The sequence below is a fragment of the Belonocnema kinseyi genome, chromosome 2, assembly GCF_010883055.1.
Source record: "Belonocnema kinseyi isolate 2016_QV_RU_SX_M_011 chromosome 2, B_treatae_v1, whole genome shotgun sequence".
NCBI lineage: Eukaryota > Metazoa > Arthropoda > Insecta > Hymenoptera > Cynipidae > Belonocnema > Belonocnema kinseyi.
This window is the reverse complement of record NC_046658.1, coordinates 17,964,703-17,988,042: the sequence shown is the minus strand read 5'-3', so window position 1 is coordinate 17,988,042 and position 23,340 is coordinate 17,964,703. Positions and strand designations below refer to the sequence as shown.

At 37.4% G+C, this 23,340-nt stretch overlaps 1 protein-coding gene across 2 annotated transcripts in view; it reads right to left on the bottom strand.

Moving 5' to 3' along the window:
• Window positions 1-22,558, bottom strand: part of LOC117167055 (transcription initiation factor TFIID subunit 7) — a 142,362-nt gene extending 119,804 nt beyond the window's left edge. Inside the window, exons 1-2 of one of the 2 annotated variants that reach the window (XM_033351633.1) lie at window positions 22,046-22,558; window positions 13,203-13,331 (exon numbers count right to left, since the gene is read on the bottom strand). In XM_033351633.1, coding sequence (XP_033207524.1) covers window positions 13,203-13,250 — 48 coding nt within the window. In that variant the 5' untranslated portion in view covers window positions 13,251-13,331; window positions 22,046-22,558. The remainder of the gene's footprint in view (window positions 1-13,202; window positions 13,332-22,045) is intronic. The other variant, XM_033351634.1, reaches the window with a different exon arrangement.
• Between the last annotated feature and the right edge of the window lie 782 nt (window positions 22,559-23,340).

The window sequence follows — 23,340 nt, the reverse complement described above, 5'->3', positions numbered from 1 at the left end:
AAAAGAGTATAAGGTGATTTTCTTGATACCATTGTCGGAGCTCTTAATTCTGGGAACTATTTAATTGGCCATATGGCAAGAAAGGTTGAGAAATTTTTGTGAATCTTCAGTAAACGCAACAAGTTGGAAAATTTGCTTTTTCTCGCAGTGTGAATAATAATTAAAATGTAATTAAAGTGGGGTTTGGTGGAACTGTGAGGGTTAAAAAATTAAAAAATTGAAGTGGACAATGGAAAGTGTCGTTCCTTTGAGTGGATTCTGAGAAGTTGGGGTAACGATTCTCAAGCATCGTGGTGGCAGATTTACTTACTGCAGGATCTTGGTTGCCTCTTCGAAATTAGATGAGTACAATTTGGCGTTTCTTCTCTGAAAGATTGCATATATCAAGGACTTTCCTCTTGGGTTATTTGTGTTAAAGGATAATTGTTTTGTAATTTTTGGATAATTTTAATAAACAAGAATAGTAACAATATTAAATTAATTATAATGAGGTGTTCATATGTAGTGCGCTGGTTGAAGGTCAGTGTAATGTGATTCATGCTACAGGATTGAGTGTAGAACTTTTTTGGATATCTTTGATCTCATTTGTGGGACGATAGTAGGGTAACTTAGTAATCAAAAAACTATGTTTTTTGTCAAACTTTTACTCTAATTTTAAGGTTTTTTTGTACACTTAGACCACATGTGATGTATTTGGTTCATTTATAATATTATGATGCACAGGATGGCCATGGGTTTGATGGACAAAGGATAGTAGTGATGGGAGCAATTTCGAGAATAATTAGAAAGTTTCTGATAGGCTTATGTTAATTCCTTGAAGTCATCATAAAATTGAGCGTGAGAAAATATTTCGTATTATTGATTGAAATTTTATTTGGGATAATTGGAAGAGTGGACTTAAATCACGGTAATAAATATACGAATATGGGAACGAGGTGAAGTTAATAGGATGATAGAATAGATAGGTTCACGCAGCTAATTGAGTGTGGTGCGTTATTAGGATATTCGGTATACTTGCTTGGGGGTTTTGAGAAATGTTCGCCGGTTCTCTCTCATTGTTATGGGGTTCTTTTCCTCCTCTACATTTTTCTCATTTATTATGATTTGATTTATGATTTTTTCTGATCCTAATTTTCTCCTTTTTTGTTGTTCACCCCCCCCCCCTTCTACTCTCTTTTCAAGCTCTTGTCTCAGTATCCATCTGAATGGTCAGTACAGTTCAAGAATAGAGATCTGCCACTTGTTTTAAAATTTCTTTAATAACAACAATATGTTGATGGACTGGTGGATTTGTGAAGGGGAAATCTTAGCTACTCAACCAGAGTAGTTGATTTTTCATGTAATTTTTTGAAAAAAATTTTCTCATTATTTTTTCCTTATTATAATTTGTCATGATTATTGTTTCTTCCCATTATTGCTTCACTTCTCCCTAATCGACCCTCGCGATACCCTGATACCCGAAGAGAGTCCCTAAGAGGTTATTTATATCTGTTCGGCTGTCTGATCGTTGGGGACATTCATACGTGATGGTTGGGTATTCTTACAATGATTTGATACTAACAATGTACATTACTTAAGTGAAGTAATGAGAATGAGGTGATGGGGATTGGTAACAACAACAATAATTATAATCATAAAAATTGCAAACTTTACTTTATTTGGTGCACCTCTCAACAATAAATAAAAAAGAAGGACTGTGGATCTCAGGGGTGTAGAGGCCTCTTGTGAGGTTGAGGGAGTAGAGAAAATTTTAAAGTTTTTTAACATAAATAAGAGATGGAGAGACGATATAATCCAGAGAGAATTTCTAATTCGCTGTAAAGAACATGGGGTATTGACCAGCAAAATTCTTAAATTGGGTGAAAATATTAATTTTAATTTTAACAACAAGAAAATACAGGACAGATTGGTCGGGATGACTCACAGGTAACAGATTTGTGCGAGTTTTTCCAGCTTGAATGACAAATTGGGGGAAACTTGTAATAATTTGCATAGACTATGACCAGCTAATATTGTTGAGGAATGTATGAATAGAGTCAAAGTGTTGAATACAAATAGTATAATTAAAATTGACAAGTACAATACTAGATTCACAAATTTAAACATTCAACAGGGTATTGCACAGCAGTTTCACTTGATCTTACACAGACACTTGTTTCCTTGAATTGCATGATCCTTTCTTAATTAACATATAGGGCGTGAGAGTGATTCCTGATAGTGTTCTTGATATGTTGAGACTGGGGGCTGGATTTAACAATGAGTTTGGTGAGGGAAAATCGGATCAAGTTATTAATAGGTTTAAGTGTCTTGAGAATAATATGGAGAGAATAAATCAGGTATTTTTGTCAAAACAATGATTCTACATTTCGGGGGGAAATTTAAAAAACTGGTTATATTCATGCGTATCTTGTTCGGTGACTGCTAATGGCTTTCATCTTCTTTTTGATTCTTTCTGCTACTTTGATATTTGGTGATATTTGACTGTTGGATTAGCACCCGCTATCGGCGAAATCCTGCGGTTGTCCTTATGACAAATTTTTAATCATATATATATATATATACACACACATATACATATATATATACATATTGATTATTCCATTGGAAATACTACTTTCTATCCTTTCAAGGGTATTGAGGTTTTATGATTTTTAAATTATTTACTGGGTTTAAAGAACATTAAGGGACTGCTAAGTATCTACAAAAATTTGAACGGTTGAACTTTCAGTGATTTTATGGAATTAAAAATTTTTCAGTCGAAATTTAATGAATTTCAAGATATTTTTTATAATTTTTACACCATTTATATAAATTTCGTTTATAACAATGACCTGCTATAAAAACTGGGCTAAAATTGAAAACAATTTATTACATGAGCATCAAAAACGTGAATTACCTCAGGTTTATTTGTTATTAACGTTAAAACAAAATAATCAAATAACTACTCTTGATAGTGTAGATGAATATACAGTAGACTTCCACTTATGTTTCCGTGCGCCTAGTTCCTCTGCCTCTATACGCACTTACTTCCCCGTGCACAGTTCCTTCACCTCCCACCAAGGTCTCTATGCGGGCTATCTGGTCACCCCCGCGAGAGGGGCTGAGCAATTAAAAAAAGAGGCCAGACGAGCAGGAAGTTTGAACTGAGTATTTTAATATGACGTTATAAAAATGCAGATAACTTTTTAGATAAAATATTCGAAACGTAAAAGTAACCTTTAAATGTCAGAATAGTAAAACTCTTCGAGTGTAGAATGAATTTTCTCAGTCATATTCCATTCTTTTGTCGATTGACGATCTATCAGTGGCCTGAAATACAATAAACTGTTTAAAATTTGAGATGACACTACCAGATCTTATACACTAACCTCAAATTTTAGATATTTTACTTCGTGACACTGAGAGATCTCTAATCGACAAAAGAATGAAACGCGATCGAAAAAATAATTCTAAACTTGCGAAATATTACTATTCAGACCTTCATAACTTACTGTTGCATTCAGAAAATGTTCTCCAAAAAGTCGTGTGCAATTGCAGTGCAGTGTCATGTATGCACCAAAGAGCATGTAAGCTTCCTGGCGGCTGACATTTCCACTTATCCTAGAATGATACATTTGAAAATTCAGACCTTTATAACTTATACTTTTAGATTATTTTATCCAAAAAAGTTGTCTGCATTCGTATGTCAAAGATTTTATACGTATATTAACAGTGGTCAACAAGTGTGCTAACCTTCCTGACACTTCAATCTATCTGTCCATGACCGTGAGCTCATGCCGGAATCAGGTATTTTCACTTCAATCAACAGCTAACTTCACTTCGTAGATTCCTGAGGGGGAAAACAAGAGACCAAATGCATGGGATTCAGTTTATTTTTGCTCTATTTTGCTAATATCTTCGCGAAAGCTAATTTTTTGTATATGAGTGTATTTGAAAAATAGTTTTAATTTTTAAATTAATATTTAATGAAATAAAAAAAGATAGCAATTATTATTAATGACAATGATATTACAGAAATAAAGAGGTTTGTTTTATGAATTGGATCCATTGATTTCCCCTCAGCTTTTAACGAAATGAAGTTAGCTGATGGTTGAAGTGAAAATATATAATACTCGATATACCGCGAAATATTTGAGTCGGTTTTTCATTCTATTATATGAATTTTTAGTTAACAAATTGTACTATTTCAGGGACATAAAAAATCAGTCATGCTAATCATTCGCAGGCTAACGGACCACGACTGTTTCAACTGCGCATGTGCCGAAAAGCTCGCGGGAAAGGTGGGGGCCCCTGCGGAGGGGGACATTTGTGAGCTTATACGTTTTACGGTGGTGGAAATAGGTGGAAGTTTACTGTAACTTCGGCCGAAATTCCAAATGCAGATACAGATCATGTTCACTTTCCCTTAATAGTGATATTAGCGGGAGAAAAAGGAATAGCAATATGGACAAAAAGGAAGCAGAGGTAAAAAGAGCAGGAAAGGGGGATTGTTCAATAGAAGGAAAAGAACAGTTTAGAGAAAGACAGAAATATCAAAATGGGAGAGGGCAATGTGGCCGAGAAGAAAAAAGTGATAGGAGAAATAAAAATAGGATTAGAAAGGACAGGCAAAAGAGAAGTCAGTAAACAACGGAATAGAGGTGGATGAGATGAGGATTGTAAACAGAAAAAGAAGGTCAGAAAGAAATAAAGAAAATGGAGAAAAGAAAAAAGTAGTGGAGAAGAATATAGGAGAAAAGAAGAATTATACTGAGTTGTGTGATCAAGAGAAAGACGAAGGGAATACAAAGTTTAAGGAAGAGGCGAAGAAGGCAAGGACAGAAGAAGAGGTCTAGAACATAGTTAATAGAGAGAGAAAAAGAAGAAAAAGAATAAACTAGGATATTGAAATGCGATAATGGAAAAAATATTTTATGGATCTGCTAGGAAGGGTAGAGAGAAAAGTTAGAAAGGGAGAAAAATATGTTAGAGAAAGAGATGAGGAAGAGGACATAACACGATAAGACATAGTCAAGGTGCTAGGAATAATGAAAGATGGAAAGGCACTTGGTATAGATGAGATTCCAACTGTAGTATGGAAATATGGGAGGACGGAATTAAAGGAATGGGCATGTATAATGTGTAATAGGGTATGGAGAGGAGAGGGGTTTCACAGTTATGGAAAGATGGGGTAGTGGTACCCATAGTGAAGAAAGGCAAAGGGGAGGAGGTGAGAGAATATAGGGGCGTGACGCTGATGCCAACATTATATAAAAATATATGTAACTTTTTTGTCGGAGAGATTAAAGAAAGAAGTTGAGGAAAAAGATATAGTGCCACCGAATCAGACAAGGTTTAGAAAGAGAATGGGGGGGGGGGGGGGGGGGGGGGGGGGGGGGGGGTGATGGACAACATACATGTTCTGAATTATCTGATAAATAAAAGAATTAAAAGGGAGAAAGGGGCAATGATAGCAGTATTCGTGGACTTGAAGGCGGCGTTTAATTCATGGACAGAGTTGAAATAGAAAAAGTTATAGTGAAAAAGGGTATAAGAAAGGGTTTAATAAAAAGAATATCGAACATTTTCAAAGGAACAAAAAGCAAGGTAGGGTTAAGGGAGCTAGTAGAAGATAATTTCTGGTTAGTGAGTGGTATCAGGCAAAGTTGTCCTCTGAGCCCACTTTTATTGAGTATATTGATCTCAGACTAGAAGAAGAAATGAAGAGGAAGGGATAGGGAGGAGTTAGGATGGGAGCGGAAAAGATACATACGCGGACGATATAGTGTTGATGGCAGATGATCAAGAAGGGATGAAGGGCCTAATTACTGGATTGGAGAAATACTTAGATGAGAAACAGTTGCATTTAAATGTAGAAACTAAAAAAACATGGAAGATCCAAAAATAATCAAATTTCGGGAAACCAAAATTAGTTCTTAGTTCTGCCCTATAAATGCAGTATTATATACATATTCATGGTTATCTAGTGCTGACCATGTCGTCGATGCAAAGTTTTCTCAGTGGCTGTGCAAATTCTTTCCGCAAGGAGAAACAAGTGGAGGCGTCCTCATGATAGGATGTCAACGCACGCGATCGACTAGATGATACTCAAACAAAAATATAAACAATAAAAAGCTAACCAAGAAGTAAGAACTAGAAAGTTTTAGATCGCGGAATTGAACAAGATGGAGCTAGAAGTTGGCTAAAACTAGAAGATGCTCGCTCGCTCCATCAAAACATTAAAGTGCTATCTCGGGCGAGTAAAGCATGAAGGTGTCACTTCTCGCTTATAATCTAAGCCCGAAAAGTGGCAACATTCATGCTTTACTCGCCCGAGATAGAACTTTTATGATTTGATGAAGCGAGTGAGCACCTTTTAGTTTTGGCCAACTTCTAGCCTCATCTTGCTCAATTACGCGAGCAAGACTTTTTAGCTCTAACTTCTCGGATAGTTTTTTATTGCTTTTATTCTTGGTTAAGTACCCTCAAGTCGTATCGCGTGCGTTGGCACCCTACCGTTAGGACGCCTCGATGTAAGAGGAATTGATCTGAGGCTTGTAACGGAAAATCAGCAAATAGTGTTATTAATTCAGAGTTAGAGCCTGGTATTAATGTAGAGGAATAGATAAACGAGGACACAGATTTTTGCTTACCAATGAGAAGTAAAAAAGAAGGATGCAATGATGAAAATCACTTAGTGGGTCTCGAAGTACGGTATCAAATAAACAAAATTAGAGCAGAAGGGCACTACATATTCAGAAAAGATTTGTCTACTCTTCCTTGGGCCTAAGTCTTAGAGTCGCAGACAAATCATGTGACAATTCGGTGCATCTGAACGTGAAGCCAGAAAAGCAAAATAGTTAGTTGCCAAAAGGGGAGTTTTTACTTTTCCGGAAGCCAAGCGAGGACAAAAATTGGCAGAAGAAACTGAAAATTTGGTAATAAACTTCTACGAAGATGACGAGAATACTCGACAGATGTCAGGTAAGAAAGATTTCATATCTGTAAAAAAACTAGACGGTACTCGTGAGCAAGTACAAAAGAGACTGATTCTGTGCAATCTTTTAGAATTATACGCCAGATTTGTAGCCCTAAATGAAAATGTGAAGATTGAATTTTCAAAATTCGCACAACTAAGACCAAAGCACTGTGTTTTAGCTGGATCAAGTGGAACTCACAATGTTTGTGTCTGCGTTTATTATCAAAATGCAAAGTTAATGATGAATGCAATTGATATTAAACATTTAACTGAGGGAACTGGCAGACAATTGTCAGATTATCATGACTGCCTTAAAGAAATAATGTGCAGTGAACCTGCTGACGCTTGTCATTTTAACGAATGCGAATCTTGTCCTGAAATTGAATATTTTAAAAAGTACCTGACTGATCTATTTGACGTGAACAGTTTCGACACAGTGACATATCAAGTTTGACAGCAAACTGATAGAAGCACTCTGTAATAACCTTAAACACCTGAAACCTAATGCATTTGTAGCGAAACAACAAGGTTTGTTTCTGAAGCACTTTAAGGGCATATGATACTTAGAAAATTGTGGATTTTACTAGTTTTAGGTTCCTCCGGCTTTTTTTCTAGAATAATAAATATGTTGTCTTAAGAATTTGGGAAATGCCAGCGAACATGCTAACGGACGTCCCCACATACTTTTTTGTGGGTTAATTTAAAAAAGTTTCAATTTAGCAAAATGTGATTAATTTGCATAACACTTAGGAATTAGTATCGATTTTTTCAGTGTTAGATTCCCCCGGCTTTCTTTCTAGGATAAGAAATATTTTGTCTTCAAAATCTGGGAAATGATAGCGAACATGCTAATGGACGTCCCCGTACACATTTTTTGTGTTTATTTTCAAAAAAAAATTGATATTGCTAACAACGTGTGTGTATATTTCGAGGTTATGTGTGTTACAATTCTCCTGAGCGTTACTTCCAAACTACACAATATTTTCGGACGAAAACTTTAGACTTAAAAATGAACATTGCAACTAATCTCCCGGAACTAACCTTGTTTGCAGGAAATCTGCAAACACACCGATTGACCACACGACGAAGTATTACATGACCTTAAAGTTATGCTAAAAGAAGGAGAGTACTTAATTTTGCTTGCATTTGCTAAAAATTATACTTTCATCATTCAAAATGCTGCACAATATTTCCATTGGAATAATAATGAACACCTATATTTACAGTACTTATTTATTACAAAGATTGTTTAAGTCATGACACTGTAGCTGTGTCCACATTTCAAAAGCTCAACAACGAGTACCTCAAGAAGAAATTCATCGTTGTTAACCAAATTTATTAGGTGACAGACGGAGCTGCGAAGCATTTAAAAAATAAACATGCCTTCATAATTTTTTAAATCACAAAAAAAGATTTTGGAATTTCTGCAGAAACACATTTCCAGACAGCTGCACATGGAAAAGGTCCAGGTGGCGGAATTCGTGGAAATTTGAAGACTTTCGGCAAAAGCTAGCTTGCAGCACCCAGCACAGTATCAAATCCTGCCTGCGATGGAGGTATTCGAATAGGTTAAGAATCATTTAAAGGAAACAGTAATTCTGTTCAGTTCGAAAAAAGATCACATAGAGATGACCAGAAAAACTAGAAACTAGATTCACCGAAGCAATTACAATTCCCGACACTCTAAAATACCAAGCATTTATTCCAAATAAGAACGGATAATTGCAACTGATAAAAACTTCATTCGCAACAGAACATGATCTGTTTCCGAAGATAGTCAAAAAGGTTCAAGTTCAGAGAAACAAACAATGCGCAAAAAAAAAGGCGAACTAAATAAATTATGATGAATTAAGTGCATCTTAGCTGGAGAATCATGCATACGGCCAAGTCCCCGGTAGGACTGACCAACCTGTCTGAGCGCGCGAGGAAGGGTTTCGCTCGGATATCTTCACATAACTACATAACTGTTTTCAGTTGCAAAATGCCAAACAAAATTTTTATCGAAAAAATGCAAGCTTTCGTTTAGAAATATTTAAAAAATAAATAAAAACTGCCGGAAGAGTAGAAAATGTTAAAAAAACATTTTACATGGCAATTTGTTTATGAAAATTACAAAATAAAAAACAATAGATTTCACAGAATGAAAGAGCATGAAAAACCCTTCAGGAATCACTCATAGAAAATTAAATTAACATTTGTAGAAAGGAAGTTATGACCATTTGAGAATACCCGCTTTGCCCGGGGGATGCAAATTTCACCCCCTGTAGTTCGAGGAGGGATGGTACTAAAAGTCTATAAATTGGTGGGTATAGTACTATCATATAGGCAAACATACTCTGAAAATTTGTAGGCAATCTGAAGACATGACTTTTAAGGTTGGGGCAGTTCAGGAATAATGCCCCATACACCAATTTTTACAAAGGTATAAAACTTTTTATTTCGACCAATTTCGCTCAGGGTGAGCAATGTTCGTTAAGCGGGAGTGTACGTCTATTGTTTTCAATCTCTTTGTTATTTCCGCCTTGCGGTCTATCTCTTTTAATCCCCAGTTGTTCTATGTACGTCTAACCAAAAATAGAAAATCCTCAAAATTTAAGTAAAATCGGTTAATAGCTTTCCATCGCGCCATATACTTGAAGGTTCCATAAGAAGATTATCTTTAGATTATTTTTTAAATCATTCTGCTGAGTTAGTTTGTGGTGGCATAGTGAACCAAAAAAAGTTTCTGTGGACAGATCAGTTTTTCGACTAAATTATTAATGCGATTTATACGTTGTTTTCTAGGTGAAAGCTTTTTAAGTTCGATAAGAGTTGTTTCTTTTAACTTTTTAGAGCAAAGTTGGTTAATCTTTTATTTACTAAGTTGTCATACTTTTACTTTTCAGAAGTAGCATTTTATTTAAGATCTTTAAATATATCGAAGCAGGTCTTATGTTTGTATTAAAACTATCTAGAAATGATTTTCAGTGTTTTAAAATAAATTTGAAAAAAAAATTTGGATTACGTTGTTATTCGTAAAAATAGTACATAGACTTTTTAGAAAGGAGCAATTCCAACGGATTGGAATTGCGGTACTTTATTCAAGTTTTACAAAGAGATTTCACAATTCGCCATATCATATAAACGACTTCCACGCTGGGCCATTCGTATAGTTTATATAGGCTGATGAAAGCAAAAACGTTGGTGAAAGTGAAAGGGAAGAATTATGTAGATGTTTGCGTATTGTGGTAGGCGCAATTTGTACTCCTCTCTTTAAACTGCACATTAAGTGTACATTAACTGTACATTAAGTACAATATTCCTACAGCTAGGTTTCCATATCCTAAATAATGTAACTAATCTAGACCTGTTTCCTTCAAAGTCTTTAAACCTCCATGTATGACAATATTTGCTGATATGTATTCTCGGTATCATCGAGGTTAAGTAGTGCCTATCTAAAGTGATTATTAGATATTTGTTGAGGTAGATAGGTTGTAGGTTACACTAAACTACTTATAAAAATGCTGTTCTATGCCAGTGTTTAAATCTAATATCTACAATTCTGGAAAGTCAAGGTGTCGTTCGGGATAAAGGAGTCTCGATACTTTATCGCATAGCCGTAATCGGGTACTATGTTATAGTCATTGTGGACTTTTTCAGGTATTGGGATAATACGTCGAAAGGAACCTTCCTCCTTTTTCTAGGACTGGAATTAGGATCACGTATGTTAAAATACCTCTAACTATAGCAACTTTAGTCGTCGTAATTATCCTATAAGGGCCTTTTCATGAAGGATCGACTTTCTTAGTTTTTGGTAGACGTAGGACATTTACCTATTTTCCTATTTTGTAAAAAGGGTAGGCCCAACTGATGTTCATATCGAGTCTTTCTTTGGTTTTCTGAAATTCTAATTCAATTCGTTCGTCAGCTTTTCTTAGACTCAAATCATGTCTTTCCTTCGATTTTTCGATCCAATTTTGATTCTGGAGAAGTTGACAATAAGGAGGGAATGTTTGGTTCTCTTACGAAAATAAGTTCAAAGGGCGAAAATCCTGTTCTTTAATTTTTCAGAGTGTTGATTGCTAAGTGCACATATTTTAAATTATCGACCCATCCTCTGTAGTTTTTGATGGTTACAATTTTAATCAGATTCGTTAGATTTGACTGCATGCCTTCAATATCACCATTAAACTGGGGGTGAAACGTAGTAGTTTTAACGTGTTGGATTTTTAGAGCCTCTTCGAACTTATCTGTCAGGATCATTTTTGGTGTTCCAAACACGTAAAAATATGGGGATAGCAACTGACACTTGCGGCCGCTACGGTTGCCAATGCGCGTGGAGATACACAAGGAGAAGGTTCCAAGTGTGGTAACGTCTGCTATTTGAATTATATCAGTCCTTCATAACGCAGCATTGAGGTGAAACCTGAAAGCAGCATTTTCAAAATTCCAGGTGTGCAGGTGGTACTTTAGTGTAAAAATAAAGGAGCGAATCGCTTTCCAAATAACAAAAAACTAAGAAAACTGTGGATAATGCGTTTTGTTTGCGTAAAGATATATCTCCACTCACGGTGCTGCCCTCTAAGCTGAACTTGTCAAATCGCCGTCCACACAGTGTTCGAATAATCCAAGTAATATAGATTCAGAAGTTTCATTTAGAAGTGAGATAAAAACTTTTTATCTCGTTATTCTATCTTGTAAACTCAAAATATACTTCTTTTTATCGTTTCAGATAAATGACCAAGTATATCTAGTGCAATCTTGTCGTTAGGCGCTTGTAAAATCTCGGAAATAATTTTCTTTTCTTGGTTTCTTAAACGGGTGGTTTCGTTCAATTGTGTTCAATGATTTTGGTGAGCTTCTTTCATAAGTCTTCTTTCCTTCTTTTGTCAATTGAAAATTGTTATTAAAGCAGATATATATGTATGTATGTATACATTTGTGTGGGTGTGTGTGTGTGTCGGCGTATAACTGATTTTTAGTGTGAAGAGTAGATAGATATTCCATTAACTCTTGAATAAACTCTTTTTCTAGGTGGATAGTAAGTGGATCTCCAATCATTAACCGTACGATAGTAAATATCTTCTTCACTGTCTCTTGAGTTACGTATTCAAAATAATTCCGCCATTTTTCTTCATTGAAAGAAGGTTAATATCCTTTAATTACATTTCTCTAAAGTTTACCATAAGCATTTGATTTAGTCTTAATTTTTCTCTGCCGTTAAATTCTCATTCGAGATAACGTCATTTGACATGCTACATAAAAACCTTGTGGCCCGTTTGAATTAAAATTTGTTTACCCAGAAGATATTGTCTTAGTCTTTTAAGGGCCTAAGCTATTGCCAAATACAACAATTCCATCGATGCATGTGAAACAATAGAAAATTCAGTTACTCTTTTGCTTGCTTCGGCCATTGAAATTTGATGAAAGCCAGCACTAAGGTTAAGGGGTGAAACACGGTCGTAAACGCAGATCCGCGAACTCTCGTGGACGGAGAATTTCCCTTATTGAAGCTTACGGTTAATTCCGAAAATTGCCACTAATGGATATAATAGTAGAGCTGTGGCGGTTTAATTTGAAATTTGGATGTGATAAAATTAATGTTTTCAACATGTATTTATTAACTTAAATAATATGGATGTATTCGGAAACTTAAAGTAATTCAAAGTATATTGGAATCACTGGGCACTTTTTCAAACTCTACTAATCGACTAGTGCGCCATATCGCGCGGTGGCAGGACCACGATATGCGTCTTGATCCGTGCCTTACTTAAACTGTCTATAATCTATCGCCATCCTGAGCTTTTCTGTTAACTTGGGTACTACCCAAAGAGGTGAACTGAATGGGGAATTGGAAGGTCCAATTATATTTTTGCTGAGAAGTTTTTCTATTTCTGTTTCGACAAACTCTGTGTACTTTTGAGGAAGCTTATGGGACCTAAGGTTGGAAATTTTATCTATATTCAATATAATTTCGTGCTCTACTAGATCGGTACATAGGAGTGGCTGATAGTCCAGTAAAAAATGTCTTGATTTGTAACGATTATTTGATGCATTTAAATTGATGTTAATAAATTGATTTAATGTCTTAAATTCCAAAGATATCTTATGTAATTTGTGGATGACCCCTAAAACTAGAATCACCAACATGGGACCTTTTCAGATGGACATACAAAACTTTACATTCTATATGCTTGAATCGTTAAATGTTTAGAGTTTTTTTTAAACGTAAAATACAATTAGTGCTTATCAAAATAATAAATACCTTTGCATGAAGCAGCCAATGATCAAATCTGACTTCTCCGTACCGCATATCATTTTCCAGTTTAATACCTAATCTGTCCTTCAAAGGTAGACCATTTCGTAAAGTTTCTCTCAATACTTTAGCAGGCTCCTTAAAAAAAATTGTACATTCTTTATTCAGATATTATACAACGAAATCTATTCTAAATCAGACAGGCGGCTCAAAAAAACATATGCATTAGTTAAAGTGAATTAAAAAATAGCCCATGCCAGCTTGGTGTTGCTATTGATTGCAATTAGTGTGTACCCTAAACAAGATAAATATCAGCTCGCAAGACGATATTGTTTTCCTCTCCGTCTGCGCGCAATTTTTACATTTAATTTTTTACCAATACCGATACACGTCTTTATAGGATATAGGAAAAATAAAAACTAAATTCAAAGTAGCTAAAATTAAAGTTACAAGTTACTGAAATAAGTAAATAAGTCACGTTGTATGTTACTTATTTGAGATAATAAGTAATATACCCTGTTAGGTTTCACGTATTTAATCAGTAACTTAGCTAATTGTAAGAAGTTACTTCCCAAGACTAAGCGTAATGTACAAGGAGGTGATTTCAAGACCCCGTGGGGCTTAAGCATCCCTCGCGTGACACTTACAGCTATGTTGGCCGGTAGTACGGCTACTGGCAGTGTCTCACATGGCAGGCAGGCAGAAAATTAAGAGGAAAGGAACTCAGAAGAACACTAAAACTCATAAATAATCGTGGAGAGTATTTTAAGAATTTAAAAAAACTTGTCGCTTCCCGAGCGGTAAGCAGTGTAACACCAACTGTGCCTGCAGAAGATGCGTTCACTAGCGTTAGCTATTTGCAGCCAATCTCCTCGATATTAGTACCGTGGGAGAGCATCAAGTTGGATACCAAAATGAAAGATGAAAGAGTGCGTCTCTATTATGAAAATGCGAAGTTTAAAAACAAAATCGAAAAGGGGTATAATTTGAGGACGAAATTTTCTGCAAAGTATCCTTATATACAGACAGTTGAACTAAGACATATGATCGCTAAGGTGAAGGACATCAGGACTAATCTACACATCTCAGAAAACCAAGCAAAGGAGATTAAACAACAAGTTGATATGGCGTGAAGAAACGACGGCAATGAACCGCGTTAAACGATCAAGCAGTAGTAATTGATGTTTTTCATTAACTTGATGATCCTGCACCACCACATCCACCATAGGGAGATGGCCTCATAAAACCAGTGGCAGAAGCAGAGCTTCAGCAGCCAAGAAGACGATTAAAATGGACACACCATATGAACAAAGATATTATGCGCCTTTACTTTTTGTTAGAGAAAAATGGGCAAAGAGTGAGGAGAGAATATCATTGAATCTTCTTACTTAAATACCCAGAAAAAGCCAAAAGCATAAATTAGCAGAATACAGCAGATAAAAACGCTCAATATCTGTAAACGGATTGTTTTCGGCTGTGCAAATATTTATCATCCAAATGAAAGTGGAATAGCAGCTTTCTACTGATGAACTCCCTTTGGAAGATGTGGAAGACGAAGACCTGATTGAAGCTTAAAGCATAGTTGCTTGCGTTAGGCCACAGAACTAGGCCTACAAATGCGACTTTGTCCCAGGAAGAGATAGAGATCCACCATGAAAGATCAGGTTGGATATGGATAGCAGCAAAGTAAAATGCAAATAGGGTGGATTGACTCGAAATAAAAAAGATAATAGAACTAGAAAGCTGATAAACCATGTTACTAAAATCATCCACCCTCGGTACATCGAGCCATTAACACCATCAATATTGGATGAGATTATAGACTCCCAACGGCAGATACTTGATGTTGTTACTACTAGACTGCGCCAGTACAAGAGAAGTAGTGCAAGAAGGCAACAAAATTAAACCTTTGAGGCAGATAAAAGAAGGTTCTATCGTGAACTGAGTGTAAAGCAAAATAACCAGCAAGACACCGAAGTCTCTCAATTAGAAAACATGAGTAACTATTGGGCGGGTGTTTAGGAAAAAACGAACAGAATAAATGTAGACGCTGCGTGATTCCAACTAGAAAATATAAGATTTAGCAATAACCCAGAAATGGAGCTGACAAACATCACAGCTTTAAATGCTACATCGGTTTTTAAAAGAGCAAGTAACTGGAAAGCTCCAGGTCCGTACATAGAGCACAACTTTGAGTACAAGTACCTAGTGAGTGGACATGCTGCGTTGTCAAGGTGTTTTCAGAAGATTATCAAACCAGGCGCTCAAAATCCAGATGAATTTCTTCCGGTAACCTGTCTTTCAACAAAAAAATTCAAACAGCGCATTAAATTAACTTATAACATCCTCATCTTATCAGTCACTTGACTTAGTCCGTGGCTATGATGAAAAGCAGGGTTCACTCCAGGAAAATTTTGAAAAAAAATCATTTTTCTCAATTAGAGCATAAAAGATGTGCCCGCCCATCATCCACTTTCTGAATCACGCTATGCATTCGTGGTGCATGAGGACTGAATCTTTTAGTCGTGGGGTTATGAGGGATCCCCGGTTCTTGCACATTAAACGAGGAATCTTTCAAGGTGATTTATTCAGCGCTGTCATTGTTTGTTTGTCATTGAACCCATTAAGTCGAACACTCAATACGTCCTATGAATTTAAAATTGAGGTGGTAGTGGCTGAGTCTCAACTCACTCACCTCCTGTCCAGGGACGACATAATCGTTAATGCAAGTTCAGATTTAAAACTGAACAACCTACTCAACATCTTGCTGTAATTTTCCTCTGATCTTTGGATAAGGCCGCCTTTGTGGAGATCTCAATAAGAACATCGATCACATAATTAATGGATGTACGATGCTCGCCTGGCAAAAATACATCCAAAAATTCCCTCTACACTGATTTACAAGAGAGATTTGAGTCTTACTACAAATTTAGCCCAGTTAAAGTATTGAAAAACAAAGATCATTTCCTTTACTGCGACAGGACTATTCTGACTGACCATCTAGTCAAGTACAATCGTCCAGATATCTTCTGATTAGATAATCGTCCTCCCCACGTGATATTAATGAACATAAGTGTTCCACTTAACAATAAAATAAGGTTCCAATATACTGAGCAGATTCAGAAATACTCGGGAGTTGAAGCAGGGGATCCTGACCGTGTGGAGGATGAAGGTTATCATTCGCCCAGTCGTGATCTCCTCCACTGGGAATGTTCATGCGAGCTGCGTATAACTTTTGGAAGAGCTGGGAGCTCGAAATGTACTGTACTTAATTCAGAAGGCGATATTGCTGAACACGTGCCGCACCTTCCGGTGTTTTCTTGGTGTAAACAATGATAGCGGCTAAATCGCCTCCTATGACCACCCCGAGTACATGGCCGATGACTGATTATCACTTTTTAAATTTTTGAGTTCTAATTATTTTCTTTTAATTTTTGACTTTTCATTCTAAGTGTATGTCCGTATGCGTGTGTTTGTAAAACGGATGGATCCCTATAAATGGGCACTTCTGTATGAATGGTGGTTCCCTATAGGGCTCTCAAGGATAAATGTTGGATCCCTATAGGCTCTCTAGTGCGCTTGTCGGATCCCTATAGGCGGGCTCTCTGGTGTGTTTACTCGCGAATCATGACGAATGAGCAAGCAGAATATAGAGTTCCGAATCAACGACTGACACCAACGAATCTACTATCCTTTGCCGCGTTTCGCAACTGTGTTTAGTAGAGAAGTCCCAGGTCGTGAATACCTGTGGAAAAAGGTGGCTCCGGCTCTTGCAGTCAGCCACGTAGTTCCATGGTCGGAACAACTCAGGAGAGACATCCTTATCTGTTGGCAAGAAAGCTCGCCGGTACAAAGAGGATACATGCAGAGGTTACACAAACGTTGGTTCAATATGCTCATAAAACGCCTCAGTATTTAAGAGACCAGATACCTTTCTTACGCAAAGGGGAATATGAAGCTCCTTATCAAGAACGAGATCCTCCAACGAGCATACCACCCGTTCCAGCAAGACCACGTTTGCAGATAGCCGATAATGCCAACATCAGAATTAGGAGGTCAAAAATCCGCCAAAAACTCTTTCTCAGGATGGAAAAATTAGCTGAAGCTAATACTGCTCTCCCTAATTTTCTACCTGAAGATGTTGATCTCTGGATCTGAACTGTGTAGTTTACGAGAAGGCAATCTCCCTGCTTAACGACAATAAAAGTAACAATAATTCAGTACGCCTGAGTAAGACTCGCCAGCGTATTCAACAAATCCAGTTTAAAATTAAAACGGCAAGACGGTATGCATCACATGTTCAGTGTGTGTTCAGCTACATAACATCAAATAAAAAGTTCAATCCAAAAGTTATCGCACAAGCTCGAAACTTATGGAAAGCAAATCACACTCTGAACAAGTGTACACTGTTGACCATCAAGCAGCACTTGAGGCAAGAAATAAGAGCTCTTTCAACAGACAAAAAGCGCTTTGAACGGCGAGTAAAGTGGATTCACAAAAATTCCACTTTTCTACTCTATTCAAGTCCTCTGAGAATAAGTAAATGGAGAAACTCATAAGCTATATGAAGAAACTTCAGGTATCTCACTGTTCCGTAAATTTTGCCGGCATGAACTTTTGCAACGAACAGAGGAAGAGTGTCCCCTATAACTGCTGAAGAACGAAAGAAACTTATCGCTAGAACTAAGAACTTTTCAGCACCAGGGCCCAATAAAATTCCTAACTTTCGGTGGCACAAGTTTACTTCTACGCACCGACATCCCCACAGTTTGTTTAAACACCAGCTACAAGCTCAACACTGGCATACTTAAAGAGAGAATATTAACATCTATTTTGAGCGTGAAATATCGCCATCTATTGAGCTTGAGATATCGTCAAAACAATTTTTTTCTAGGTTAGTACATCTGTCATCTGGCGCACAAACATCTGTTTGAGCGCCATTTATCGACAGTGTATGTGTAATAGCATTATGGAGCAGCCATTCTGTGTTGTGTTCTGCGAATTCTGCAGAGTCGAATTTCGTTGAGTAAAGAGTTTGCCTGAAACTTTGTACTTATAATAAAATATCATGTGCAGAAGCGTTGAAAATATTAATGGTAGCCTACGGGGATTTGAAAATGTCAAAATCACAAGCGTACAAGTGGTATAAAGATTTTAAAGTGGGCCGTACTATCAGACGAGTCAAAACCCAAAAAACCACGACAGAGTCGATCAAAAATCAAGGTTTTCTTGACCGTTTTCATTGATTGTCGTGGCGTGTTCCACTCCGAATTTCTTCCGCCAGACCAGACAGTAAATAAGGAGTATTGTTTTGACGTATTAAAGCGTTTAAGGGAAAATGTTTGTTGAAAGAGACCAGAATTGTGAAAAAACAACTCTTGTTTTCTTCACCGCGAAAGCGCACCAACTCAAACATCTCTTCTTGTACGCGACTATTTGACCAAAAACAACGTCCATGACGTTCCGCAAGCTCCATATTAACCTGACATGGCTCCTTCCGACTTTTTCCTATTCCCACGACTCAAGTTACCAGTTCGCGGAAAGCGTTTTGAGACGATTGAGGCGATGAAGGAGAAGTCTCAGAAGGAGCTGAAGGCAATTCCAAAATCGGCCTATATATATTTATTACGGCGGATCCAATATTTTGCCGGGTTGCGTACCTTCTCACGGTGTTCTTTGGATCATTCATTTGGCACTTCCGTATATTTTTTGCATTTTATCGCCTTTTTTTGGGGAAATTGACGAAATTGTTGCGAAAATCGACGAATATTTGACGTTCTCATAATGCAATCACAAAGTTTAAATACCCCAAAATGATCAGCGTCGAAAATCAGAGGAGTACCCATGCATGACCTATATCGATTGTATTCAATTCAAGACTAAAAATTAGATTTTTTCTTTGTTTACTAGCTAAATGAACAAAGCCTATTTTTCAAAGAAAGATGTGAGGAAGTGACCTCTGGAGGCACTCAAAAATAAAAATAAATACCCAAAATAAATTCCTCGACCCCGAAAACACCCGGATACACATTTTTCTAGAGAAAAAATGTATTTTTGTCTTTTTCCTACAGCATCTGAGTCACTTTTTCGAAAAAACTACCTTGAAAAATTGGGAGGTTCGAAATTCATAATCGAGGTGTGGTTTTTTGGGCAAAAAATTTTTAAATGATCCAAAGAACACCGTGAGGGGACACGCAAAATTTCGGATTGCGGGTAGAGGGTCCCTGTGCTGAATGGCAGTCAGAGTCGGCCAACAATGCCGACCATTCTAGACCTAGGGGAGCCAATGAAGATAGATTCAATGCAATGGATCGACGGAATCTCGGGACCTTTAGGTGGACAGAGCAACTAAATAGCGACTTGCTAGAGTGCTGATATGCGAGTTTGGCCCCTGAACGAGGTTACATGGCACGACTGCATGCTCTGTGGTGCGAGAAACACCCGGAGTTATCGCACTTTTCGCATCAACCTCTGCGAAATCATGCCGAAGTACTCCAAAAAAAAGGCTATGTAAGCGGAATGCCTACTCTACCACAGCTAGAACAAGCCGGCAAGAGAAAGAGAGACGACACTAAGACCGACAGCGGGCAGGCATCCGATAGAGGAAGAGCGATGCTTTGTGAACCGGAGAAACATCAACACCCAGGTTTCTCTCAAGCATAAAGATCTGGCTGAAATGGATGACGAGCTTTGTGAACATTTTCCGAAGAATCCGACCTCTGGACTATCAATTGTTGTGTGTATAATGCAGCGAGAGCTTTGGCCGATGCGAACCGTAAAACAAAACCAACCGTTGATCTTAAGACCAAAAGCCGAATGCATCAACTCGCCATAAAGTTAGGCTGGACAAGGCAGTATGTGTCCCGCATTCAGTGCGTGATTGACTACACCACATTGTCCGAAACTCCGGACCTTAATATCGCTCCTCTAAATGCTCCTAGGGAACCCGAGTCAGTTGTCGAGAATGAGAAGTGCCGCATATACTCGTACTTTATTATGTCGACAATTGTTTCTGTTGCATACTCGAGGCCTGACATGGTTCTTCTTGACTTCGAGAAGCGAACCATGTTCGTTATCGAATTTTCGGCGCCAGCTGACAAAAACCTCATAGCCAAGGAGAATGAAAAGAAAGAGAGGTATAGAGACCTCATACGGGAGTTGCGAAGATTTTACCCGGAATATTCTGTCACACTAATCGTCCTTATCATCGGCACTTTTGGAGGTGCCAAGCTTTCATTGGTTAGCAGCCTGAAAAGCATCCCTGCGTGTGTCATTGTCATTTCCACCGTTCAAAATTGCAGAATTTAAAATATTGCACGCAATAGTATGAACCTTTTAAGTTTAATTATTCTAAACACCTTGAAAATTATATAAGTTCTAATTGAAAACTTTCAAAAGTTACAAAATGCGCGAAGTATAAAATACGGGCATTACTACTAACAGGGTTTCCCATGCCACACAGGCAGCGAACAAATAGGAAAGATACTAAGAGATGCACCAAAAACACATAATTCAATGACGAAGTTAATAAAGATATATCGTAGTTGGTCACTTCCGTCGAATCATCGGAGCGCCTGGAGCCATCGCTGAAAGCCACAACATGCGACACTGTTGTGGTGCGATATGTGATAAACAGGTAGAATCAATTTTTAAGCCCATCATAATTAGTACCTGCTTGATGCGCTGCGAATTTGAAAACGAGGTGGGAGCGACAACGACTTCTCCTAACGGGATGTCCATTCCCAAAAACTTTGTAGCGAATTTCTCGGAAACCAGAACAGTAACCCAACACGACCTTGAACAAAGAAAGCGTCAGATTATAGATAGGAACCTCTTCCCTAGATGAACTACCAGCCGAATAAGATCTGAGGTTGAGAATGCATTCCACCAGAAAGTTGAGGGTGCGCAGGCCAGACAGAAGGATCAAGTGGACGCCGGAAATGAATGAAGACGTGATCTGATGTCACTTTCGGGCAACGGCACGAGGAGGACCCGTCAGAGGCGAACAACATCGTTCCTTCGTAGATCTTCCTCCTAAGCTGGCCCATAGAGTGACTGAACAACATCTTGTTAATCAATTGAGATTCATTAGACGCCGCCACCTTATATCTGAGGACGAAATAAGTAAGATCGAAAAAGAGGTGCAACAACTAGCAGCATCTGTAACACACCCCACAGATGCGGTGGAAGAGAAGATTCATATACCCGTGGAACAAGAGGCTATGCACGAGTGGACACAAGATCTGGAGGATGCAGCAGAGCTGCTGTCTCATGGCCGAGAGTCGTTAGGCTTGCAGCCGCCGGCACCCGTCCCTGCTTCTGCTGCATTCATTGAAGAGCTCAATGAGGAAATCCTGCGTGTCACGATGTGCTTAACTGACGCCGTTCTAGAGGTCGCAGATCAGGAACCATCAATGAGAAAAGGTAAGCCGAAATTTAGAGTTAACAAGGACTTTCTCCGGTTCGTTGGGAGATTGAACACTAAGATACTGCCTCTGTTTTGGCAGCAGGACATCAGCTTGCTACAGGTGCAGACTCTTTCATATTGCGCTGCGGTCGCGTTTGCGAAGATGATGAGCCATGGAAGTTTGGACTTCAAGGCGAGATTTTTAATTGTTTAATTTCAAATCTTCCTTTAGAATTATAATTCATTGTAGAGATTTTGAATCAAATATTTTTTAAATTGAAATGATTTGTTGCAATCTACAACTAAAAATCAGACAGTTTTAAGATCTTACATTGAAACTTTAAAATTAAAATAAAGAATATAAAAGAATATTGCTATAATATAATTTCATTTTTTGAAATTGTGCAATTTTAAGCTTTTCAATTCGCAATTGCTTTATACTTACATCTAATATTAGGAGTCTTGGTGGCTTAGACGATAGCGCGTTAGACTGTAATCCAGGAGGTCTGGGGTTTGATTCCTGCGCCGGTACCAATTAAAATGTTCCTATCTACTTCAACCGGGGCACCGGTGGTTCGGAATCCAGCTTAAGCTGTAGGTCTCCTCAAAAAGAGGTTGATTATGTACCAATGTGTAGGCTCCATTTCGAGGTGACATGCCTTGGAGGTCGAAGTCGATTTTTGAGAAAACTCGAAAATGAGTCAGCGGACTCTGAGCTTAAGGCACTTACGGCGGACTCTTGCACTCAAGGATCCAACGGGGGACTCCTGCGCTTGAGGCACCTTAGGGGTACCTCTTGCTCAGTGGTCGCTGGATATTACAACTAACTTAGTACATCTAAAATTATTAAATTCAAATCTTTCTATCAAGGTCTTTAGTATGAAATTTTGAAATATTTATTAACGAAATGGTCCTGAAATTTTAAATATTTTAGTTGAAACTGCAATATTGTCAAATTTAAAATTCAAAACCTCCAAAAATTAAACTAAAAAAATTAATTTAAGAAACAACTTTAGTTTTAAGGCTTCAAATATTAAACTATATCAGAATTGCACATTCAAAATTATAATTTCAAATTAAAATTATATAAATTTTAAGGACGATAAATTTATTATTAATAAGTATCATATCATGTAGTATCCAGTGACATTTCAAACGACTGGGTAGATTTTTTTCACTAAAAGATGTGAGTTCTGTCAAATAAAAAATCACTGTTATTTTCATCGTTGAAAATTGCAATATTTTAAATGTTGCGAGATATAGTGAACCTTTAAAGTTTAATTATTCTAAACACTTTGAAAATTATATAATATCTAATTGGAATCTTTCAAAAATGACAAAATGCGCGAATGATGAGATACGGGAAATCTCCCGATGTAATATTTCTCTCCCAGTTCTCTCTCGGTGCAAATTTCTTCTGGCTTTCTCTCGATTCTCCCAGGTTGGTGATCACCCTGTAAACCTCAAACAAAGTTGATGATTCTTTTATCACGAGATACCGAATTATCTCAAGAAATATGCATCTAACGAAAAAAATGTCCCCAGCAAACTAACTTCAGTAGGCTAACTTTAAAATTTAAAATGGAAACCTAGATTTCGTATTGCAGATTCAGATTCCCCATTAAAAAATACGTTTTATTTTTTTTTTAATATTTTCGATTCGTGCCAGATGGTTCTGCACCGGCGAAAAATGACATTGTTGACTGTTCAAGGTATGTGCTTCCAAAGGAAAGACAAAGA